Genomic DNA, 25439 nt, shown 5'->3' on the forward strand with positions numbered 1-25439 from the left:
TGTGAGTTCTTCATATATTTTGGAGATCAAACCCTTGTCCGTGGTATCATTGACAAATACATTTTCCCATACAGTTGGTTACTTTTTTATTTTGCTGATGTTTTCTTTAGCCATGCAGAAGCTTTTTAATTTGATGTAGTCCCATTTGTTTATTCTTTCCTGTATATCCCTTGCTTGAGGGGACATGTCGGTGAAAATATTGTGTGGAATATCTGAAATTTTCCTGCCTATGTTTTCCTCTAGGACTTTTATGGTGTCATGATTTATATTTAAGTCTTTTATTCATCTTGAGTTTATTTTGGTGTGTGGTGTAAGTTGGTAGTCAAGTTTCATTTTTTTTCATGTAGCTGTCCAGATCTCCAAGCACAATTTATTGAAGAAGCTAGTTTTACTCCATTTTATGCTCCTGTTCCCTTTGGTGAATATTAATTGACCATAGACACTTGGGTTTATTTCTGGGCTCTCTAATCTGTTCCATTGATCTATGTGTCTGTTCTTATGCTAGTATCCGACTGTTTTGATTACAGTGGTCTTGTAATATAGTTTAATATCAGGTATCGTGATCCTTCCTACTTTGTTCTTCTTTCTCCGAATTGCTGGGGCTATTCAGGGTTGTTTACAGTTCTATAAAAAATTTTGAAATATTTATTCTATATCTGAAATGAGTCATTGGTATTTTATAGGGATTGTGTTGAATCTATAGACTGCTTTGGGTAGTATGGACATTTTAATGATATTAATTCTTCCAATCCATGAACATGGTATATGCTTCCATTTATTTGTATCTCTATAGCTTTTTAAAAGACTCATTTCATTTGTCTCCATTCTAATATTTACACTTCCTTATTTCTTAGGGTATTGTTTAGTCTTCTCTTTTCTAGTTCCTTTAAGTGTAAGGATAGATTATTTACATGACATTTTTCTTGTTTCTTGAGGTAGGCCTGTATTGCTATAAATTTCCCTCATAGAACTGCTTTGGCTGTCTCCCACAGATTTTGTTTTTCTTAGGTTGTTGTGTTTCCATTTTCATTTGTTTCAACGTATCTTTTGATTTCATTGTTAACCAATTCATTGTTTACTATCATGTTATTTACCCTCCATGTGTTTGTGTTTTTCAGTTTTCTTCTTGTAATTGATTTCAAATTCATACTGTTGTAATAAGAAAAGATGCTGGATATGATTTCAGTCTTCCTAAATTTGTCGAGACTTGATTTATTTCCTAATGTAATCTATCCTGGAAAATGTTCCATGTACAGTAAAAAAGAATGTATTTTATTTTGCCATGTATAACATGCACCCATGGTTTTACGCTAAACTTTCAGGAAAAATATCTTTTAATTTTTTTAATTCAATTATTTACTTATTTATATTTAGAAGCCTGTTTTTTTTTGTATTATAATTTTTGCATTTATTTTTGAACATATTATGGTACAAGAAATTTTATGTAACAAATAATTAGAAAACACAAAAACAGATATAAGGTACAAGAAATTTTATGTACCAGTAGCAAATTTTACAATATTTATGCATCAGATAGGCCAAGAGCTCTTTGTCACTGTCAATATCAGAAGTATCATCTTCTTCAATTTCCACATTACCAGCATCTTCTGAGTCACTTTCCTCATCCCAGTAAATTTCAACTTATTCAGTTCCACCCATAGCATTGCTGACGCCACATTTTTTAAATGATTTCACAACCACTTCCTTCTTGACACCATTCCACGATCTTAGGATCCAATCACAAACCTGGGCAATGGATACTTTCTTGATCCAGTCTGTAGGTGTTAAATCATTACCAGCTGACTGCATCCATAACAGCCACGCTTTCTTCATTAGGGCCTTAAAGGGCTTATTTACTGACACGAAAAGAGGTTGCAGTTGGCTGGTTAGCCCACCAGGTATGACAGTAAGTTGGGTTTTCAAGTCCACTGCAATTGCTTTTGCACTTTGTGTAACATGGGCTTTGAAATTATCAAAAACAAGCAAAGCTGTGTTTTTAAGTACCTAGTACTTTTCCCCTCAAAAATTGGGGCAAAAGATTGCACATTATACATGGCAAAATACTAGTATATTGTGCCATTTTGAGGTGAAATGTTCTTAAAAAAAGTCAAATCTATCTGATCTAACGTGTCACTTAAGGCCACTCTCTGCGTGTTGATTTCTGTTTAGATGTTCTGTCCGTCACTGTATTACTGCTGACCTCTCCCTCCGTGCCCATCAATATTTAATCTATGTATTTAGGTGCTCCTGCATTGGTTGCATAGTTGTTTACAAGAGTTATATAGCATTCTTGTTAGATTGATCCCTTTATCACATTGAAATGTACTTTTTTGTCTTTTGTTACAGACTTTGTCTATTTTGTCTGATATAAGTATAGCTTTTTTTCCCATATCCATTTGCATAAAATATCTTTCCCCTCCCTTTACTTTCAGTCTGTTTGTGTCTTTCAATCTAAAGTGGGTTTCTTATAGGCCACATATGTACTAGTCTTGTTGTTTTTTTAATCTTTTCAGCCACCCTATGTCTCATGATTGGAGCATTTTATGTATTTACATTTAAAGTAATTACTGATAGGTGTGTGTTACTGCTATTTGATTGTTTTCTGATTGTTTTTGTGGTTCACCTGTGTTTCTTATTTTCTTGTTCTCTTCTATGTTGATGACTTTGTATAGTGTTATGTTTAGATTCCTTTACCTTTATTTCTTGTATAACTTATAGATTTTTGGTTTGTGGGTACTGTGTGCTTCATATAGAGGGTGGGGCAAAAGTAGGCTTACAGTTGTTCTTATGGAAAATAATATAATAACTAATAAATGATAATACAAGAATATAAACCTACTTTTGCACCACCCTGTACTAAGCTATGTATATAGCAGTCGATTTTAAGACGATTGTCACTTAAGTTTGAACACATTCTAAAATTGCTACAATTTTCACTATCCCCTCCTACTTTACCTTTTAACTTTTATACTAGCTTTATAGCTGTGATCCACTGCTTTTATTATGTTTGCCTTTGTCAGTGAGACTTTTTTCTTTCCTATATTTTCTTGTTTGTATTTTCAATCTTTTCTTCTTAAAGAAGTCCCTTTGACATTGTAATACTGGTTTTGTGGTATTGAACTTTTTTAGCTTTTTCTCTTCTGGATAACTCTTTATCTCTATTTCTATTCTAAATGATAGCCTTGGTGGGTAGAGCATTCTTGGTTGTATGTCTTTGCCTTTCATCACTTTGAATGTTTCTTGCCATTCCTTTTGGGCTGCAAAGTGTCTGTTGAGAAATCAGCTAACAGTCTTATGGGAATTCCCTTTTATGTAACTAACTGCTTTTCTCTTGCTTTTAAGGTCTCTCTCTTTGTCTTTAACCTTTGGCATTTTAATTATGATGTGTCTTGGTGTGGGCCTCTTTAGGTTCTTCTCGTTTGGGAGCCTCTGTACTTCCTCAATTTGTATGTATTTCTTTTACCAGATTAGGAAAGTTTTCTTTCATTATTTCTTCAAATAAATTTTCAATCCCTTGTTCTCTCTCTTGTCCTTCTGGTACCCCTCTGATGCAAATGTTGGAATGCTTGCTATTGTCCCAAAGGTCCCTTACACAATCCTCATTTTCAAAACTTATTTTTCCTTTTGGTATTACAATGGGTGTTTTCCATTGCCTTATCTTCCAGATTACTTAATCCTCTGTTTCATCTAATCTGTTGTTGATTCCTCTAATGTATTCTTCATTTCTGTTGTATTCATTTCTGACTATTTTTTATGTTTTCTATCTCCATGTAGATATTTCCTATTTCTTTGTTGAAGTCCTCCCTGAGTTCACCTATTGTTCCACTAAGATCATTGAACATTCTTATAACCACTGTTTTGAAGTCTATATTCAGTAGATTGCTTGTCTCCATTTTGTTTAGTTATATATTCTGGATTTTCATCCTGTTCTTTCATTTGGGACTTGTTTCTTCGTCTCCTCATTTTGTCTGACTCACTGAATTTGTTTCTATGTATTAAGTACATCTGCCGCATCTCCAGTTCTTGGCAGAGTGGCGTTATGTAGTAGGTGTCCTGTGGGGCTCAGTGGTGCAGTCTCCTTGGGTACCTGAGCTGAGTGCTCCAGTGGTGCCCCTTGTGCGTTTTGTATGTGCCCTGCTATTGTAGTTGAGCCATGACTGCTGTTGGCACATCAGGGGTGGGATTGATCCTCAGACCGAGTGACTGTGAGGGCAGGTCACGACTATGGCAGACAAGCTGTTGTGCTGGGGCTGACCCAAGGAGCAGGAGTCACTTCAGCAGGGCTCTAATGTAGCCAAAGACGCCCTTTGGGTGTGTTGTTTGTTGAGCTGTTAGGTAGTGCTCTGCTGTGTTCTGAAGCCCCCCACCAGCTGTGTTGGTTCTAGAGCTCCTTAGGAGGGGAACCAGTGCAGGTCAATGTGAGCTTCTGCTTGTACCTGCCTCTCTTGTATCCTAATTCCAAACAAAAGCCCTCCTTATCCTGATCCTTATGGTTTAGCCCAACTATCACCATCTCTATCAAACCTTTCCCCACTCCAGAGAGAAGCGAGCATCACCTCCTCAATTCTCATAACCTCTCAGTTGCACCTCTTTCATGGCAGTTATCACCACTGTCCTTTTGTTCTGGGACCCAGTGCATCTCTTCTTTCCCTTGCTAGCTACATGTGCCTTGAGGTCAGGGATGGCCTGGGCATGGGGTCTCGGGCCCACTGGGCAGTCAGTCAAGAAGCCCCTCTATGTGGAGGTTTGGGTGGATGAATTTGGAACAGAGGCAGCAATGCGGAGTGAAAGCATGCAATCCCTACTTGTTCGCTTGCCTTTAAACAGCCAGGAAAGTACAAGCAAAAGGGCCCCCACGCAGCATTCTCAATGTTCTAAACTGACATAAACAGAAAATTATCTGCAACGTAGCATTGACACACTAGTGCTGGAAAATGGAACATTTCAGTCAGTCAGTTTCAGAAACAAACATCTGTACCAAGGAGGCTACTGAAGACACGTGCCTCCTACGTGCACAAATGCACACACAGTTCCAAGCACCGGCACAGGAGGGATAGTGGAGCAGTTTCTTCCTTGTGCCTTTTTTTTTTTTTAATCTTACATTTTCAACCTAAATCTGACAAATCATCCCTGGGCAGTTTGGACGGGCACAGGACAGGAAAGCCAGTCATACTCAGAGCAGAGCTGCCAACAATGACTCCTGCAACTTTCCCCTGCCTGGCCTGGGACACCGCTCTTTGGCAGGTCAGCACCCTGTCCAGGGACAGAAACGCCTGGAAACTGGGCACGGGGCAGTTCCTGTAGCACCTCTGCTCTGTGCCATGTCTGCTTGGGTCCTTATCCCCGTGATCCCTTGCATGAGATTTCAGGTTTTGTCTCTCCATGGCCGTGTGACTCGCAGTTCACAAAGGATTTCCAGAACTGGGCAGCTGTGCCCTGTCACACCTTCCCTTGCGAAAGGCAGAGAAGGCTTCAGAAAAGAAACTCTTCCCTCTGCTATCAAACATGAGCGTAGCCCTGTGCCCCGAACACTAATCCAGGAAGGGGGGCTCACCATCTTGCCACAAACCCAGGGGAAGAGCAAAGTACCTTCTGGCCGTGGTTTTGGCTTTTCCAACCCTCCATCTTGCATGAGCTCAAAGGCAAAGGAGACATTTAAGACCTGGAAAGAAAAATGCAGTGCACATATTGTTGTACATTCATTCCTGGGTGCTTGTGGATCCTGAGACCGGCTCCTGAAAGTGATGGAGCCAGTACCGTAGCTAGAGGGACAGAGCCTGAGCTAACATGAGGCCCTAATTTGAAGGAGAAATGAAACTACCAAAACGGGCAGGCCATGTGGAATGTGAGCTGGCCAGTCCCAGCCTGCTGTTGGTGAGCACTTCTGGAGGATTTGAGGCTCCTCTTCCTGTCCTACTGTGTTCCTGTGTTAACTGCCAGGATTTCCAACTCAGTGACATTAACGCTCACTGTTGAAAGGATCAGACAGCAAGACGTGTTAAGAGGCAGAGAAGGGTTTCTGCCTTCGACCAAATGCCCCTTGTCTAGCACATAGGCTGTGGCAGCCAATGACAGGCATCAGAACTGGGCTGAGTGCAGCTCCTCAAGTCTGACCAGCCTTGCAGATACCTTCCCTGTCACTTCTGGGGAGAGGTGTGACTGGCCTATGGCACCCAGCCAGAGCACATGACTAGGCAACCAAGGCCAGGCTGGGGTGGGGGTGGGTAGCAGGGAGAAAGCTGTTCAGGGTGCTCAGTGGTCTGCGGGTAGCTTCGCTGCTGCTTGGTGCTCATCAGAATGGACCCCACCTCCAACCTCTGAAGACCCTGGGTAGACAGGAAGCCTCTTCCTTTTTCCGAGATGGCCCTAGCACAGATGTAGGCAGATGAGTCAGGACACATGAGCTAGGGCCTCCCTTCACATCACCTTCCTTACCTTCTGTTCAAAGCTGTCTGGGGTCAGGAAGAAGCTGTGCAGGGGCACAAAGTAGCCTTCCAGGAGTCCCATGAGCAGCACCAGGTACACCCCATCTGCAAACTGCAGGGAGAGAGCCAGGTGAAGGCACTGGACCCCTTAGCTCCCCAGCCAAGCCACATTCAGAGGGCTCATCAGCTTCTATGTCAACATGTCTGGCCTGGCTGGCCCAGACCTGGAGCCACAAACTGATGGCCCAGCATTTATTGAGCATCAACAACGTTCTAAGCCTTTATCTGGCACATGGACCAGAGACATGGGTCAGTGGCCCCTGTCCTCGAGGAGATCATAGTCCATCAGGGAGAATGATGTGGAGAAAATGCAGCAGCTGCTCTGATGGAAGGAAGCACATTGGCTAGCGTGAAAGTGACAAAGTTCGTTCTCCCCTACTGATGGCACCAGGGAAGACTTCTGGAGGAGGTGCTGCCTGAATGGAGGCCTGAGGGATAAGCAGGAATCAGCTAGGGTGGGGCAGAGAGAGGATGGCAGGGGTATACCCAAGGCCAATGGCATGAGGCTACTACAGTGACTTGCTTTATGAACAAAGAACTTTAGCATCATACAGGCCTAGGCATTTCCCTTTCTCACATCTCACTTTATCATTGCTTGAGAGGCAACATAGTGTAGCTATGGCAAACTTGGGCTCTGGAGCTAGGCCTCTAGCTCTACTACTCACTGGCTACGTGATCTGAGCAAGTTACCTAACTTCTCTGTGCCTCATTTTTCTCATCAGTAAAATGGGGATGACAACAGTATAGTATCTACTTAACAGGGTTATCATGAGGACTAAACCAGTTAATAGGTCTAAAGTGCCTAGAACTTTGACATGTAGGCAACATTTAATAAATATTAACTATAGCAAGTCCTCAAATAACATCATTACATTATAATGGTGATGAGGAAAAAATGGCCACTGTCTGTGTGGAGTTGGCATGTTCTCCCCATGTCTGCGTGGGTTTTTTCCCAGGTACTCTGGTTTCCTCCCACGTCCCAAAGATGTGCACGCCAGGTGAACGGGCATGTCTCCATTGTCCCAGTCTGAGTGAGTGTGAGTGTGTGCGTGGCCCTGAGATGGAAGGACGTCCTGTCCAGGGTGGGTGCCCGCTTTGTGCCCTGAGCTGCTGGGATAGGCTCCGGCCACGTGAGTTCAGTGACCCTGAACTGGAGTAAGCAGGTTGGAAAGAATTGTCTTACTTGTTTTTATTAATCTTAAATGGATGTGTAGTTCACATTTATTTCAACATTTAATATTAGAAGAGTTTGGGGTCCCTACTTAGAAGTTTGGTGATATTTTTGTGATCAGAAATATGCTGTAGGAACTTAACTCTTGGTTATAGCCACTAGCCTATGAGAAAATTGGTTTAGTTATATGTCATTTTGCTTAGTCACAGTTTCCAAGAACCTACTGACAATGTTAAGTGAGGACGTACCGTATTGCTATTACTACCTATAAAACTGTGTCCTGAAGACCATGGTAAGACACTTAGAGCCCTAACCCTCTGACTGAGGACAATAGAGGTGGGACAGGCTGGGAACCTGGTCTGAGGGACAATAGATTCCTAGGCTAAGTAGAGGCATTCAGGTCTTCTGCTCAAGGAAGGACAAGGTAAGTGTGCACTGAGTACTTGGGGCAGGTTTGTGGAGGAGTAGGGGCCTGAGGGCTGAGGGAAATTTGGAAGGAGTAGGTGTTCCAGGTGTGGAGGAGGCCCTGAGCAATGATACAAAGGTCAGATGCATATCTGGTATTCTAGAACCTTTCAAAGGAGGCCGGGCCACCAAATGTTTGTGGGCATAAACAACAGTTGCTAGAGTTTGCACAAGGCCAAAGTTCTTGGAGTCATCTTAGGAAACTTAAAAAAAAAAAAAATCAAACAAACAAAAAACTAGACAGAATTGCCCAGAATGTGGGCTGGGCCCAGAGTCTGAGCTCTGTTGGGTAACTGGCTGGTGGGCCTCTGGTTCAGCCTTTATTATGGGCTCATGACCCAGAGCATGAACTTGATGTAGGAGCAGCTTCCTCGCTGCTTCTATCCCTCAAGTGCGGAGGGCCTAAGCATGCCTCACTCCAGGTCACCCCAGGGTGGACAATGCAAGAGCAGACCCCAGCATCTGGGTCAAAATCCAGGTCCTCCCATGGAACTAATGAACTGGGCCTCATTCTGGCTGTGGCTGGAAGGGGCTGAGAATTAAAAAAATCCAATCTGTTAACTCAGGGGAGGACCTTGGGTTAGGGTCAAGGTCCCTCAGAGCTCTGAGTGCCACGGACACAGGCAGCTCCCACCCCTGACTGCTCTTCCTGATGACTCGATGGTAAAACTGCAGACAGACACCAAACACGCCAGGCAGACTCCGTTTCATAGCACTCCCTGCCCAGGAAAACGGAAGTGAAAGTTCCGGAGCTCATTCTAGCTCACTCGAGGAAATATCACTTTTCCAGAGCATTCCCTAACTCCCAAAAGAGTATATAAACTCATTCCACAGAGTCTAGACACACTCAGTGCTCAGGCACAGACCCGGGAATTGCTTTGAAAAACAACGGGAGACGACCACGTGCTCAAAGGAAAACCACACTTTAGAAACGCATTACGAACGAAAGCAGGTTGGGAAACAGGATCCATTACTCTATCTTAAAGAATCTCCCAGTAAAGATCAGTTAGTATAAAGGAGGGAGAAGAGCTTTACAGTACAGGGATTTGGTAGACACCAACTTACCCCAGTGATCAAAGTTACCGTCACCAGTAACAAATGAATGGACAAGGTGTCAGAAAAACTCAGCATTCCTTAGGTGGTGCCGTTACTGAAAATGCATAACCCGCATCTAGTTGTGAGTAGGGGTGGGGGGCAGGCTGAGAGACTTTCTATGACCCAAATGGCCTACACACTCTTCAAAAATGACATCATGCAAAGAAAGGCTGAGGATTTGTTCTGTTATAAAAAGACACTAAGGATACATGTTAACTAAATACAGCCTGTGAGAGTATCAGGGCGACTGGAAAAACTGGAATACAGTGTTTTGTTTGAACCATGAGACAGTGGCAAAAGTAGACGAGTATCAACAATTTCATATGGTTTACCCTAACTAACGTATTATCTCAATGTTAAAATTACCCGAATTCGATCATTGGATTGTGGCTATCTAAGGGAATGTGCTTGTTATTTAGAGATGTATGCTGAAGTACTCAGGTTGGAGAGAGAGGTGAAAAATACCCCAAAACCTACATATGGCCAAATGTTAACAACTGGTGTATGTGGGTGAAGAGTATATGGGTATTCATGATAATGTTCTTACAACTTTTCAAAATAAATTAAGATAAATTCCAAGCAGGTCACCCTGCTGAACGGAATGGAACCCCCTTGCTCCTGGAAGCCCTCCTGGCAATGCAGGGATTGAGCACTTGGAATGATGGCTGTTGAACAGGGCCTGGCCCCCTCCCCTCCACTCAGGGCTGTCACCCACCTGGGTTTCCAGTTCTGTGACCTCCAAATTCAGTTTATTCAGGTGTTTGTTCACGAAAGTGATGAGAGTCTAAAAAAGAAGCATGGGCCGGGCACTGAGATGGAGAATCTCCCCAGGGCCAGACCCTCGAGGCCCCCTCTGTGCCTCCTCTGTGAGGACCAGGTCCAGTGTGATTGCACAGGATGAGGCCCAGGCCAAGAGCAAGGGGCCTGGATCCCTGTGCCAAGCTGCGTGAGGATGAGCAAGCAGCCTATGAGGCTCTTCGGCAAAGCCCCTGGAGTTCACAGGAAAGGATGCCCCCCAAGGATTTGCAGTCTCGTACACTATGTAATTCAAACTGTGAAAGGAGCTGGGGGTCCTGAGAGGGTAGAGTGAGAGGTGGAGCATCTGATCCCAGGCTCCGGGAGCTGAAGGAAAATTAGGAAGGGAACCAGAGAAGAAATGACCCCACTGAGTCCTTCCTTCCAGTCCATTCCTAGGTGCCTGTGACTAGGGAGACAGAGGGAGGTCTGTGTGAGGAGGCAGGCACAGCTGGGGGTTCAGTAAGGGTGGAAGACAGCGTGTTCAGAGTCTTAGAGCCCAGAGAGACACTATCATCAGATGGGAGATGGAAGGGACTAGATGAGGTAACCAGTGAGAACAAGACAGGTAAAATGGACATCGAGCAGAGAAGCCTCATGTTTGCAGAGATCTGGTGATGAAACCAGTTTCAGAATGCTTGCAAGCTGCAGGGATGGGTTTTCCTAAAAAGTTTTGCTGCATCTCACTTCTTCCACCCTGGCCCCCCTCCTTTCCTCCCAGGTGCCCCTTTCCCACCTTTTTCACCACGTTGAGCTTATCTGGTGCGTGGTCGAACAAGGTGTCAAAGGCATCACGTTCTGAAAGAGAGAAAAACGTCCAGGGAAGCACAGAGCTGATTCCTGGTGGGAAGCCCACCCCAAGTCCTGGCCACACGGTCGGCTACAGATGCAAATTCTCTGGGGTGTGAGGCTGCACTGGGAACTCCGGAAGCTGGTTTTGGGGCAGAGATTTGGGGTTGATTCTTACCTGAGGGGCCTTTTGTGTGTATGTGTCCACCCTCTACGTCCACCCTCTTTTGTGCTGGGGTTGCGGGGCTCTGTCAGGCACTTTGACTTGGGATTGGTCGTTTCTCTTTGGTCTTTGTGTTCATTACATCATGATTTAGTCACAGTTCTAAAGTATTTTTGAAGCTTTTTGGAAGTAGAATGTTATCCAAATATCAAATCACTTCACCCCCTCGTTATCAAAACCAGGATACCCACATAACACATCCTGGTAGGGTGTATAAATAAGCAGATTGGGAACCACAGAGCCCAGGACCAGAGGTGAGCTCCCCCTCCTGAGTGATCTAGTCACTTCAGTGCTTTGCACTTCAGCTTCCTCTTGTGTGAGACGCCGTCTGAGAAACAGACCGCCCAGGTGTGTCACGAGATGACAGATGAGAATGTGTGTGCCTGTACTGTGTAGGCTGGAGTGTCTACTGATCTGAATTGTTTTAGCATTATTCAAAATATGCATAGTAAATACAGGATTATAGGAGATAGCAAAGCCATGCCCCCTGCAGGGCCTTTCCTTGCTATAGCCCCCATGTTCTCTGAACTGAGAGGTGAAGTACTGGAGGGATCTCAGGCAGCGAATGAGAACAGTCTCCAAGAGGAACCTGGGGCAGGGAAGGTTCATGGTCCTGGGGGTCCGTCTTTTTCTCCTCTTGCACCAATGGGCAAATCTGAGACTTCCAGGAAGGTGACTGTGATCTCTGACATTCACAGACTTTATAAAGAAACCCAGAGTTCTGAGAACTGGAAGAGATAGGAGCTGTGATAAGAAAAGAGAAAGAAGGCAGCTTCTAGAAGGGCTGGGTAGAGTGGGGAGAGGAGGCAGTCCAAGCGTGGAAATACACCTCCTTCCTTTACTTTCACAATACACTTAAAGCAAGACTGGCCTGCAAATGCCCAGGACCCATCCAGAAGCCCAACAATGCCAACGGTCTGGTTACTTGCAAAAGGACGGGACAGCTGTGGTTAGTTTTCCTCTTCCCACCAGTAAGCTGACCCTTCCTCCCAAGCGGCTGTCACCAGGCTGGGGCAGACACACATGCAGGAAGCAAGCTGAGTGCCTGTTCTTCCCAGCTGCTGCAGAATTAACTAGACCCCTGTGGCAGCCACCAGCACCATAGGACAATTTTATGCAACTTACCATGCCTTCCAGAAAGAGCCCTGTAGGAAAAGGAGAAAGAAAACAGTGTGAATCTTCTCGCCCTTGGTTGAAAAGCCCCAAAGCTCTCTTGGCATTTTATTCTGCACTTAATAATTTCACTGCCCAGGATGCTGTGGGCATTAGCTTGGGGAGGTCAAGTTCTTCTCTCTCCTGTTCGTCCTGTGATACCCATCAAGCTGCACCTCGCTTTGATCCAGGATAGTTATCTCAAAGTGGGCAGGAACTAGAACTGCGCTTATAGCTATGAAGCAGCAACATACTAAGAACACAAGCATTAAAGACAGACTACTTAGGTTTAAATCCCACAGAGCCATTTGCTTGCTGTGTGACCTTGAGCAAGTTACCAAACCTCTCTGGGCACCAGATCTTTTATCTCTAGAATGAGGGTAATGTTACACACCTCAATAGCATGTTGTGAGCATTAAATAATTTAATATGTAGAAAGATTTTAGCATAATTCCTGGCATATAGTAAATGCTCAATACCTTTTTTCTCAATACACTTTTGGTTCTCATTAGTTTATTCCAGCTGTGCATCTATCACCCATTAAATGGGTGGGGAGTGCAGTGGAAAGAATAATGAACTTGGAGTTAACTGTGGGATGGACCAGTGATAATCTCCTTCTCCATCTTTGGGCTGTGGGGCTTTAGGAGGTGTAATCATTGCTTCATGTGCATATTACAAACAGCGATAGATACAAAAGTGCTTCATCAACTGTGCTGTGTTGTCATCCTTAGGAGTATCTGTGCATATCTATGTGGCAAGGTGCCAGAGAGGGACCATAGAAAGGACAGGGGCAGCTGAAGGGTTGTTGCTCCGGAAACTGAAACTTCATGTTCCCTGATTCGGAAGCATCTCCCAGGCTGCTCTCAGATATGTCTTCCCCTTTTCCAGAAGGTGAAATAGTGGACATGGACAAGCCCGGCAAAGGATAGGGGAGGTGGGGGCAGGAGGGTGAGGAATTTTGCTGCCACCACAGCCGGACTGAGCCAGGGCAGCTTTCTGCCCACCCCTCACAGATCCAAGGCCAAGAATCAGTGCGCCTGGTACAGCAGCTGCCCCCTCAGCTGCCAGGACTGGGCCCTGGAGTGACGTGGAGTCAGGCCATAACCTGGGCCTCTGAGGAAGGGCCACCCCACAACTCTGCCCAACCAGGGTCCTGAAATGCCCACAACTCCTGGGCCCTTTCTAAGGCACATGCATAGTGGGGTCCACCCAGGCAGCACTGTGGACCCCCATCAGCCACCATGAGGGAGGGGATTGAGTTTTCTCGAGTCTGGGCAAGGCTTGCATGGGTCAGCTGTGAGTCAGCTGTGATGGGGAAATGCCAGAAAAGACAGCAGTGAAGGACGAGGGGGAAGGGGGGCAGGGCTGTTACCACATTAAGTCCTCTATGGTTAGCAAAATGCTCCCCACTTCAGAGATGAAGAAATCGAGGTCAGAGAGGTTAAGGAACTCCCAGGTGAGTAAAGTGGCAGAGCCTGGGTTTGAACTCAAGTCAGGTTGGCTTAGAGGTCCCTGCTCTTTTCACTTTGCTCTCCTTGTTCAAGGGAAAATAGAGGAAAGTTTCAGCAGGGGGTGCTTAAAACGAACTTTACCTGGCTTTGCTATGGCCAGGGCTCAGGCCTGACCAGGATCTCACCCCGCAAGCCCCCACAGTCCTGCTCTTTCTGCCCATGACCCAAACATGCCTTTCCCATGGCAAACCTCTTCCATGTTCTGATACTCCGATTCCTTAAGGTAAGTGAAAACAACAAAAACACCACGCTCAGGTGGAGAGGGGCTTTCTGGGTCATGGCACGTGACCAAATCAGATTCAGAAAAGGAAGAAAAATGTCCTTTTGAAGGTTAACAGTTTAAATTCAATCTCATGTTTATAGCATGGCGATTTCACGCTGGTTGGCTTTTGGGGGCACATTTTTTTCCTGGAGTGCCACAAAATTAGAATTTTTCAATCATTGCTAATTCTCTCTCCCCACTTCCCTACCCAAGTTTGTACCTTAAGCATTGAGAGGCATGTTTTGAATGCATGGAAAAGGCTAAACTATAATCATTGGCTGAAGTCTAATCCCTCTTGCACTCCCAATAAATGAAAACTAAATATCAGCAAATGGACGAATTTCGGAGAAACATCTGTGTTCCATTACAGAATCGCTGGCAACAATGGTGTTGACATACTCTGTGTTACCAGTTATTTCCTCTTGGATTTGCCGAGACTGGAGGATTCCTTCTCGTTTCTGAAACAGGGGTGGGGAGAAGGGTTGGGAGGAAGAGAAAAATATGCTTTAGAAAACTATGAAAAGCTGATTAGCATTCCTGATACTGAGAAAGTTACTGGTGTTAAGAAATGAGTCTGGACTTGAGAGACTTCCAGAAGAGAAACGAGGCCCCTGACTTCCCGGGTCTGGACCGTACCATTTGTACTGAAGTGCAGTTCATGTTTAGTCCAAACAAGTAGGCTGTTTCTTGGATGGTGCATCTTTTCTTTCTTTATTGGAAGACATTCCGCTGGAAGCACACTGTTTGCCTCCTGGAGTAATCCACAGTAAACCAAATGGAAATGAAGGCCAGGGTGTGTCTGCCCTCCAGCTGGGGCCGCAGAGGGAAGCTGAGAAACACATTTAGCTGGGGGACTGGGGTGGAGGAACTGAGGCCAACTTGAAGAATTCAAATAGAGAGAGAGAGGGGGTTTTTTTTTGTTCTTTGTTTTTTGTAATGGATAAATATGGGAGCCTTTAAATAACTAGTACAGTCCTCAGGTAACTAGCCTACTTTCTGAGAAAAGGTTAAAAATACTTTGGAGACCCACCCACCTATCCACCCACCCATCCATGTATCTGACATCTATCCCATCCCCTCCAACTCTTCATCCACTCTTCTTTATTTCATTAATCAGTGCCTTCTATGTACAAGCCCCTGTGTTGACCTTGGAGCAAACAGTATGGAATGCACGACATTGGTTCTGGACTCGAGGAACAAGAGTAAAATAGCATGGATGAAGCAGGTAGGTAAGCATGGTTTCCCCCAGCCAGGGTTTTTGCCTGATGACCCAGTTCAGCTAAGATCACAAGGATCCCCTTTTGATCTCAAAAGTGTCACAGATAATAAATCATGTGGTCACCCTATGCAGAGAGAAAGAGCTCAATGCAAGAGGAGAGCAGGCACTTTCAGTGGAGATGGTCAGGAAACCTTCCAAGGGGAGGGGTCCTTGAGCTGGAACTTAAAGAAAGAACACACCGGATTTGGCTGGACACACAGGAGAGGCCATTCCAGTGGGGGGCGCTGAGCAAGAAGGCAGAATGAGGAGAGCACATTGTGTTCAGGAGGCAGTTTGGAGGGAGGGTGCCACGAGTCCATGGGGAGTTCACTGAGTGCTGGTTTAGCATTTACACCCCATCACGTGGGCATGGGGGCGAAGGAAGGAGTGTTCGGATTCGGGAAGGCCGCCTGATGGGCGTGAGGAGGGAGATTCATTTTATCAGGTTCCTTCATAGTCAGCTATACTTGGAGGGTGGTCTGGGCATGGAAGCAGTTGTCAGAGCAAATTCATTTTCCACAAAGGCAGAGGTGAGTGTCCAGAAAGGACCCTTCCAGTGCTGGTGTCTCAATAGAAGCCTGCCTTCTTGACCCTCCTGCCAAAACTTCCAGAACCTTCTCTTCCCATTCTCAACAGCCACAGAACCTAGTGTCCTTACAAAATACTTTGACAGAAGGAGAGGTAGAGCTGGGTAAAGGCCAAAAGTGTATCTGGATTTGACTAAGAAGAACGGATTATCAAAGCAAAAGAGGAAGTTAAAAACATCATTTAAAGGAAATCCAGTGACAATAAATCAGAACTTTTTCCAAATTCAGCTTTAACATAATGTAAAATTTTCACACGGGGCTGATGGAATCTGTGTCCTTGTCTTGTGAGGCCATTCACAGACATAAACCTCACCCTCAACATCATGCAGAATTAAATGCTTTTATATACCATATGGAAAAGAAATCTGGGTTAAATAACCCCTCACACTGCATCCTGATTCAGCTCGATCCATTATCTGTTCCCTATGGAGCTCTCTGTAGTTCAGTGACTCACAGCCAATTCTGAGTCCTGCTTCTGTGCCTGTTTAACTTGATAAAGCAAAACACCCCATCAAACCTGACACACATTGATGCCATTTTATGTAATGTGTCCTCTTTTCTCCCTCATGCTAACAAAACGGCCTACAGGAGAAATTAAACCAACAACAGCCTTCAGATGGTCCCTAATTGAGCTCAAAATAAGGCAGGAGGCATGGGCTGTTGTGACCACTGTTTCAAAATAGGAGCCCCTCTCTCCTGCTCAGACCTTGAATTATAATTTTAAAAAATATAATGAAATGGATTCACACATTACTGACTGGTAAAAATAACACAGTAGAGATGGCCTGGGTCCACTAGGAAGATGCTTGTACCAGGAAGCTCTGGTCTGGCCACACATCCGTAGCATACAGAAAATGCTTAGCACCGTGTTTGACACAGTTGAGTGCTCAATAAATGAGGCCAATTAGTCCCTTTCAGTCAGCTGCACTTAGTGTCTGAACCACACACATTCGATTGTCTACGGGCTTCTGATAGCCCTCTCTGCTGCTTATCTCTTGGCAGGCAGGGCCAAGGTGTCATATTCCTATTATACCCCCTTGATGCTTAGCAAGGCCAGTACCCGGAAGGTGTCAAAGAAATACTTCTTCATTAGGGCTCAACCGAGCAGCTGACTAGCAGCACCCCCGAGTCCTCTTCCATTAATGTCTGACCCCTGAAAGCTCAGCTCAAAGACCTTTTTGTCCTTGAAACTGGCCTGGTCTGGGGAGCCAAGCTTACCAGCCCTCAAAGCTCTTCCTTCCCAAGGGCCAGCAGAACCTCCATAGTGCGCTCTATTCCGGAACCTTGGAGACTCAGGGAGCTGCTTCTAAGAGGGGTTCTCCCTTGCAGCATGTTTATTTGGAAAAGAACAGATACAAGCACACAAAATGACAACCTTCTGCTAAATGGCACAGAGTTGGCAAATGAAATTGAATTTAAGTCTCTATTGGGGTTGGGGTAGAGTGAGGGAGTGTGCACACCCTCATTGTGGAAATTACACAGCAAATTACACTCACAGCAAAAAACTGTGAGTGGAAATCCCACCTAACGATCTGGAAAAGAGACCCCAGTTGTGCTTCTCTGGGTGGGTGAAAAGCGGCAGTGCCCTCAATACAGGCACCGCCCGTCGGGGTCTCTCAAACACACACGTACCCACGCCCTCACATTCGTCTCTTCCCAGTACTTGTACCTCACTCTTTACCCCCCAAATGATGATTCTCTGTGGCTCGCAGGGTGCACGTGCACATGCACACACATCAACACATCTTTCCTCCTGATCCTACTAGACACACCTCACAAACAGACACACCACACACCCTCCTGAGAAGAACACGTAAACCCCAGGTACATGCCCCCACAAGGCATTCCCATATACAAGCACACACTCTTCCACCCTTTGCACACTTACCAGAAATAAGCCCACACGCATCAGAAAGTGCAGCCACATGTTTCCCAATGTACAGCACACCCGAGAACACCTGACATTCATTCAGCTGTCCTAACAAGCTACCCAGCGCGCCTTAGCTCTCATGGGAACTCAGCTTTCACACCTCTTTAAGGGCGCAGATGTTTGTAGTGGTTTCCGTCTTACCTGGACCACGACCACTTGGATAGAAACGTGGTCTGGGAGTCGGATTGGCGCCCTGAAATACTGGGACAGAGCAACCAGTAGATGCAGGATGGCTACCAGGCTCTTGGCATGAACAGCTGAAATAAAGATGATAAAAAAAATTAGAGGATCTTCTAGGTTCTGGGCAGATACAGGCAGATAGTCCAAATGTAGCTGTACCACACCCATTGGTTCTTTTACCCCACCCAAAGGATCGGGGGACAGACACCCTTAGTCATCATAGACCTCACCCTGGGCCCCCTCATTCTTGGCCAGGTCCTAAGGAGTTGCTTCCTGAAACATGTTATTGATGGGTTTTCAACGTAGGGCCTCTCTACTCTAACCCAAGGTTCCCATAGAGACACTGACAGCGGCTGAATTCTGAGTTCAGATCAGCTATCCAACACATCCATGTTTTTGTTTACTCTATTTTAATGACCATGGACATGTCTGCTTTGCACCCTTCCTCTCTTCCAACGTGAATGTGAGTGAACCCTTTGGGTTATCACCACTACCCGTGTTCCAAGGCTGTACCCACAGCAGGCTCTCAACGAATGGACACTAACTCAGGAACACCGGATCCCTTCCTTTGATCAGGTCTTTAAAGATCCCTGGAGAAAAGCACGAAAGATATCTAAAGGGCTTTGTTGCTCTCGAGTGTCATGTATGGTCAGGGTAGGCAGTGCCCCTTGGGGAATCGCTGGGAGGGAATGTTTACGACCCAGTTGGCTTCTGTAACTACTGAGCAACGTGCTGGATGTTAAGCCATTCATAGAGAAAGCTGGGCAACTTCTGGGTTGTAGTTTTCTCAGTAGAAGTGTGGAGAAAAAGACCGTGATGTAATCAGGCGCACACATGGTTACGTTAGAGCTTGAGTTCTGACTCAACAACTCTACCCTTTATTTAATGCCTGTAAGACCTCAGGGAGGTCACTCAGGGACTCTGAGCCTCAATCTGCTCATCTTCACAAATGGGGATAATTGTGCCGGTGCAGAAATACAGGTTGGAAGAATTTCCAGAGGCAATGTAGGCAAAGCTCCTAGCCCATAGCAGATGCCTAGGAACGGCTGATAATTTTCACTACAATTTGAGAAAGTGCCTGGCATCTAGGCAATTAACCCACGTCGACTTTCTCCCCTTTTTTCTCATACAAGCGAAGAGTCACCAGAAACTTGACCTGTCTTCACAGTCCTTCCAGCCTCATGGTTCTTTATTACAGGGGCACTTAAGGAAAGAACAGAAAGTGCCCATTTTTTTTTTTTTGTACTTAGCACGCACTGGACCCACTATTAGGGTGTATGCGCTAGGATTGATGAGTCTGCTCCACAGAAGCTTTGAGAAATCACCAAGAAAAGGAAATGATTCAGACATTCCTTGGGAACTCATTAGAGTTTCTTGTTATCACTGCTACTTCAAAGAAGGTTTTCTACTCACTGTGAACAGCAGCTCAACACCACCATCAAACAACAAATGATCTACTTCTAACTCTGCCTTCCAGAAGTTTTCAGTTCTGGGCTCCTGGCCATTGTCAAAGTGTCACCCATAGTCATAGCCTCAAAAAAGGCTCCCAGCATGGGACTGACCTACTGACGTGGTGTGCTCCCCGACACTATCAGAACTGCCACACCAGCAGTGTAGTCACCGGGAGTTGTAGGACGTGCGCTACCTCTCTCCCGTTTCATGACAAAGCATAATGTTAGAGGAGCTGCGGTCCGAAAGGTTGTTCTTGCACCCTGGTGACATCGTGCGTCATCTCGCCTGTCTCGGTGAGCAATAGACAGAGCTCTGTCGTAAGCGCCACACAGCGGCCAGACTCTTCCAGTGAGTGCTCCCTCCTCCTGGGAATCGTCTCCATCTCTTTCCCTCACACATACTACACGTACAAAGATGTTAAATATTGTGTAATACATTATCACTGAAAAAAATCTGGAGAACACTATGTCCTACAGCAGGAGGATGGTTTAGACCGGTGGTTTTCAATTTTTTTTTTTTTAATTAAGCAGAGACAATGTTTGTTTTAAAAGCTGTTAGGCAAAACAGATGAAAAAAAAGTGTAACTGCTCTGATTCCTGAGTGCTAACTGCAGCCCGCCACAGCTGCTTCTCCTCACCACCTTTATCCCGCATGGAAAATGACACAATGTCCTCAGAAACCACCCGGAGAGATAACAGACGGGAGGGACAGAGCTTCCCCCAGGGGCTGTGCCTGCCACATTCCTCACCGAAGAAACCACTGCGGCTGGTAAACAGGCCCAGCAGTCCTTGAAGCCCGGAGACATCCCAGGGAGCTAGTCATTGAGGTAACTCTTCCCTCCAACCTAGTAATTTATCTCAGTTCTGGAAATCTATGACAGGGATAATTCAAGAGAAGCAAAGAGAGACACAACCTAAGACATTCAATTTGGCGCTAGCTGAGATTAGCAATGGGCTGCCAAATGTCCTGAAAGGATCCATGTCCATGACAAAGGGTTTAAGGTAACTGTGGGATATCTACCCCATGAAATAGAGCAGCTATCAAAAAAGGATACCTACGAAGACCACGTGGGAATACAGAAAATACGTATGACTTACTCTTATGTGAAAATAACGAAACACAAGATGTACCTAACTTCATCAAGTAAAAATATGCATTGATAGAGACAGTGCTGGGCAAATATGAAGACAGCCAGACAGGAATGGCAGTGTGAGTGATTACTTTACTCAGGTACGTTTTCCTACAGGAAATGAAAGTAAATGTGAAACAAATCATTCGAAGCCAATGATGGCCCTCGTGAGGCTTTTAAAAATTCTACTCTTTTATCTCAGCCTTCCCCAAATTGGGTTCCCTGGTAAGTTAAAAGGTGTTTTGTTTCGTTAGGGAGGGTGCATGGAGATGGTGCACATTCAGAGGTGTGAGAAATAGAACAAAAAAAAACTAAACAGGGGTCTTGGTGGGAGGACTTCAATGCTTATGACTTTACACTTTAATGCTTCTAAACATTGTTGATTTCCAAAATGCAGATACATTTCTCAAACTAGTGATCAAGCCTCCTTTTCTCTCTCCCACTGAGCGCTATTAGGATTCCCGAGACATAGGCTAGGTAGCGCCTAGGGCCCAGAGACATGGCCTCCCCTCCTCCTGCCCTCATTCCTCATTGTCTCCCTCAGCAGAGGATGCCCTGTTCCAAGTGCGATGAGAGGCAGCTCATCGCACTGTGCAAGCAAAGCTGTAATTACGCTGAAGGAGGTACTTGGCATCTTACCTCCAAAGTCAGATGTTAGAAACCTGCTGAAGAGATTGTGACTGGCAGCTACTGGGGCTCTAAGTCGAGAGGTAAAGATTCCCTTTTCTTCGCCAAGTCTGAAAGGTGTTTTTATGGGGGATGTGTCCATTTTGGGTTTTATAAATTGGGTGCAATCAGATATAATATTAAACCCTTTAATACTTAAAACAATGGCAAAGAACACAATCTAAATCACTTTATCAATCTAAATTCACATTTTTTTCTATTGCAAAGAACGAAACAACTCTGGACTCCCTATGGGAGAGAGTGTCACTGTGGGTTCACCCAATTTGCAGAGTTAATGCTGGTTCTGATATGGACTCATTAAGTCCAAATTAGACATCCAGACCCTGAGGCAGAAAAAAAAGAAAAAAGAAAAAGAAAAAAAAAGAAAGGTTTATACTTTTTGAGATCGTCAAGGTACCTAGCTGTGAAACCTGAATTTAAAAATTGTTCCAGTGCCTACAATCTCAGCCATATCCTTTCCCCCCCACAGAAAATGAGTGAGCGAGAGGAAGCCTGCGGGCTTTGTCCAGTTTCCTTGCTCCCCGGCTTCTCTGCTGCCTGAACTTAGGGATCTCAGGTTCCTGAGGCCCCTACACACTGGAGACAAGAGCGTTCTCAGAAGGTTGGGCTGGGATGCAGGAGCAGCTCAATGAGTATGAGTCGTCTTCCTCTCCCAGGCTTACGTGAGCTTCTACAGAAAGCCTTTCCCAGAAAAGGCACACTGGATTTGACATTTTGTTACTTGCCCCAGAAGTATGGAGGACAGGTTCTCTGTGTGTGAGATGTGTCCTTCCTTAGGAAGGTGAATGGGTTTGCACCCACCATGCAGCAGTTTGCTGGATGGCTTCTTGGGGAAACCACGGTAGAGACCAGAGGCATCATTTACCAGACCCATTTTTCTTCGTAAAACTCACAGTCCACATTCCACTTGATGCTTCTGGCAGGAAGTTTCAGGGTTTCATTGATCTTCTCCAGGACAGTCTGCAGCTTTTGCTTCTGAGCAATCTCTGACTGGGTGACCTCAGCAACGTTCAGCTTCTCGCTCTCGAGTTTCTCTGGGGGGACAAGGAAACAAGAATAGCTGAGTTCTTGGCCACAGACAACCCTGACGCGAGTGCCTGTCCTCACACATTCACTCACTCACCCAAGTACATACAAGCATATTTTGTTTCATTGCAGTTGGCTTTATTGCTCTTCATAGATGTTGTGGTTTTTACAAATTGAAGGCAGGACCCAGCAAAATGATTGCCACTCACTTTATTGCAGGGAGCTGGAACCAAACCCACACTGTCTCTGAGGTACACCCATCGATGAGGGACACTGGTGGGGCCAGTATCGTGAAAACCTTGTGATCATGCCCGAATCCCCAAATTATACCTTCCAAGTGGGACCTTTACCCCAATCCATCAAATTTATCTTCATTTTTAAAAGATTTTATTTATTTATTTTTAGAGAGAGGGGAAAGGAGGGAAAGAAACATCAATGTGTGAGAGAAACATGGATAGGTTGCCTCTCACACGCCCACAACTGGGGACCTGGCCCGCAACCCAGGCATGTGCCCTGACTGGGAATTGAACTGGCAACCTTTTGGTTCACAGAGCCAGCACTCAATCAGTCCACTGAGCCACACCAGCCCGGGCAGTCCATCATGTTCACACTCTTTTTTTCTATCATTCTGGGTTCTCCCTCTTCTTCCTTTTTTTATTTCTCCCTCTTCTTTTCAATTTTGCCTGCTCCAAGGATAGCCCTGTGCCCCGACGGGAAAGCCTTCTGTGCTTCCCCGGGCAGCAGTCAAGTCCTTGTTCCAGGCATTTTGTACATTCCTTATAGTATAAGTGTCGTGCTGAATCATATTTATCTGTTTTAAGTACCTTTTTTCCTTTAAAACCCACCTGGAAAGTAACTCATTTGGCATGTTCCATTTCATCAATTGTAAGGCACACTTTTTTTTACATTTTAACAATCCTGAAATCAGGTTGTATCTTAAAATTGATGGCATCCTACAAATGCTGTCAGGCAGATGGAAGATACGAGCATTTTCACTGCTTCCACACACGTGCAGTCAGTCGTCGCGCTGCATAACGCGGTCACTTCCATGTCTCAATAAGCTTACGGGAGCAGTTTCAGAAAAACAGAATATAAAAGTGCTAAGCAATAAGAAAGCCTTCTAATAGTCATTTTTCTCTTTTTGAGTGGCACTCATATAATGGTGTGTTTTTTTGTTTGTTTTTTTTTACTTTTCCAATGACTTCTTTATTATTGCTTCTGACTTCTCTAACAGTCTTTTTTCAAAATTTGATTCTTTTTTTCTATTATTATTATTTTTTTAATTTTAATTTTGTATTGTTATTCAATATAAGGGTGTGTTTTAAAATCAATGGTTATAGTATGCAATACTATAACCCCTTACTATTTAAAATAATTAGACTGTGTTTTGCCTTTATTCATTCTAAATTCCTATGTTCATCCATTAAAAAGAACAACTGGACTCCCTAATGAGAAATATATTATCTCTTTAGATTCACCTAAATTGCCCTCACAACTCATTCAGGATTAATCGAAATGACACTCTGAAGCATATCTGAAGCATTTTATCCTCCTCTTTAAGGGCTGTCATACAAAGTAATTAAACTTTACCATATATCAGTGATTGCTCTATTGCTTGCATTATTTATTTTATTTTTAAGTAGCTCTAGCTGATCCAAGTCAAATGCCCCTTGGGTGATTCTTCAGGGATAATGGGGTGGCTCACTGGAGTTTTGCAGCTCCCGTGGATTTAAGATTTCTTTTCAGCGCTGTAATAGGATGATCTCGAGCCATTCTTATCTCTGATGCCCCAAACTGGTATCTTTCTCGTTAGTTGCCTGAGGCCATCATTCTGTATTTCTAAAGTTCAGGGATTTAATAAGCATATACTATCTAAATGTCTTCCTCTTGAGCGTTAAATCTGGAAGAGAACCTTGTGTGCCTGTTTCATTTTTAGGCTGTGAATTCTTACCTGGGATCTTCTGCTGCTGAGGAAATGACAGGCTGTTTTCCAGTGACATTGCAACCACAATTTTGGTAGAAGCTGCCCGAAGTGCTACCTAGGTTAATGTGCGCGCACCCTCAGTAAAACCCTGTAGGCCGTACCTCTTGAGGACAGTCCCATTAACAGTCTTTCCTGTAAGTCAGGGCGCACCTTCGCTCTGGGGATTGGGGACTGGGGGGAGTGGGGTGGGGAAGTAGGTCACCCGGCTGAGTCCATACCCGGCAGTGGCAAGGAACCAGGTGAGAGCCACAACAGCTGTTGCTCAGACTCAGCTTTTACTAAACATAGGTCCACACAAGATAGAACATCAACATTACATTAATATCCTATCCTCCGTAACATCACACAGAATTAACACACACCAATCAATGGGGGATTAGTGAACTCAGAGTTTCAGTCCCAGGCCCAGAAGCCAGCGCAGTGGGTGGTGAGCTGTCAGTGTCTTGCCAAGGAAGATCTCTGCTGACTAGACCTGAGGCTGAAGCCCAATTGTCTGGAGGACAAGCAGGTGTCTTAGTGGAATTGGTGCGGTGCCTCAGGCGCTGTGGAAGTTCCGGAGCTCAGTCGGGCACAGCCTCCAGTGGTGTGTTGTCCAGAGTAGCTTGGAACAGCATCTCGTGGTGGGAGATTTGCTGTCTCAGTGTTTGGTCTGAAGTCCACCTCAATTATACCCAAATTCTTGGCACCTGATTGAGCTGGAAATTCTGTGGCTTGGGGCCAAGAGCCCCCAGCACTCTATCAGTAGGTGTGCTCTTCTCTGCAGATGCGTCTGTGTGCTGATATCTTGGACATGCCACCCTGGCAGGATTTGGCAGGGTACCTGGTGTGACTTAGGTAGTTTCCTTCTTGAACCAAAGTATCATGAGAGACTGACAGCCATCTTCGCTGACATGAGTGACATCATTTTGTTTTCTATACCTTATCCTATCTTGACAGGACCAGCACCATTTTACTGGTACCGCTCTCCATATTTAAGAAAACTTGTGAAGGCTTATTGTGGCTCAGAGGGAAAGGCTGCTGGGGCAGAAGGCAATGATGGTCTTGAGAGTGGACTGGGGAGGAAAGGAGGGGAGGAGTGGCAGCGTGAGAGCCACTTTTTTTTGCTAGCCTTATTGTATTATATTATTGCCTATGAATTTTCACATTCATAACCTGCTGGCATTGGACTTTAGAGTGAGTATCTTAGGTCCCTAACTTTGTTTTCTAGGTCAATAGCCTTTTTTTGCACTGTTGATTCATTTTGTTCTCATGTTTAAAA

General features: G+C 45.0%; 1 protein-coding gene across 2 annotated transcripts in view; it reads right to left on the minus strand.

The window, feature by feature from the left end:
* Positions 1 to 25439, minus strand: part of PARVA (parvin alpha) — a 155538-nt gene that overhangs the window by 9094 nt on the left and 121005 nt on the right. For both annotated transcript variants that reach the window (XM_024558837.4, XM_045194041.3), the window contains exons 5-12: positions 22065 to 22205; positions 17865 to 17980; positions 14348 to 14406; positions 12149 to 12168; positions 10748 to 10809; positions 9932 to 10000; positions 6436 to 6537; positions 5590 to 5662 (exon numbers count right to left, since the gene is read on the minus strand). In XM_024558837.4, the coding sequence (XP_024414605.1) occupies positions 5590 to 5662; positions 6436 to 6537; positions 9932 to 10000; positions 10748 to 10809; positions 12149 to 12168; positions 14348 to 14406; positions 17865 to 17980; positions 22065 to 22205 (642 nt within the window). The remainder of the gene's footprint in view (positions 1 to 5589; positions 5663 to 6435; positions 6538 to 9931; positions 10001 to 10747; positions 10810 to 12148; positions 12169 to 14347; positions 14407 to 17864; positions 17981 to 22064; positions 22206 to 25439) is intronic.

Source organism: Desmodus rotundus, chromosome 5 (genome assembly GCF_022682495.2).
Source record: "Desmodus rotundus isolate HL8 chromosome 5, HLdesRot8A.1, whole genome shotgun sequence".
Classification (NCBI taxonomy): domain Eukaryota; kingdom Metazoa; phylum Chordata; class Mammalia; order Chiroptera; family Phyllostomidae; genus Desmodus; species Desmodus rotundus.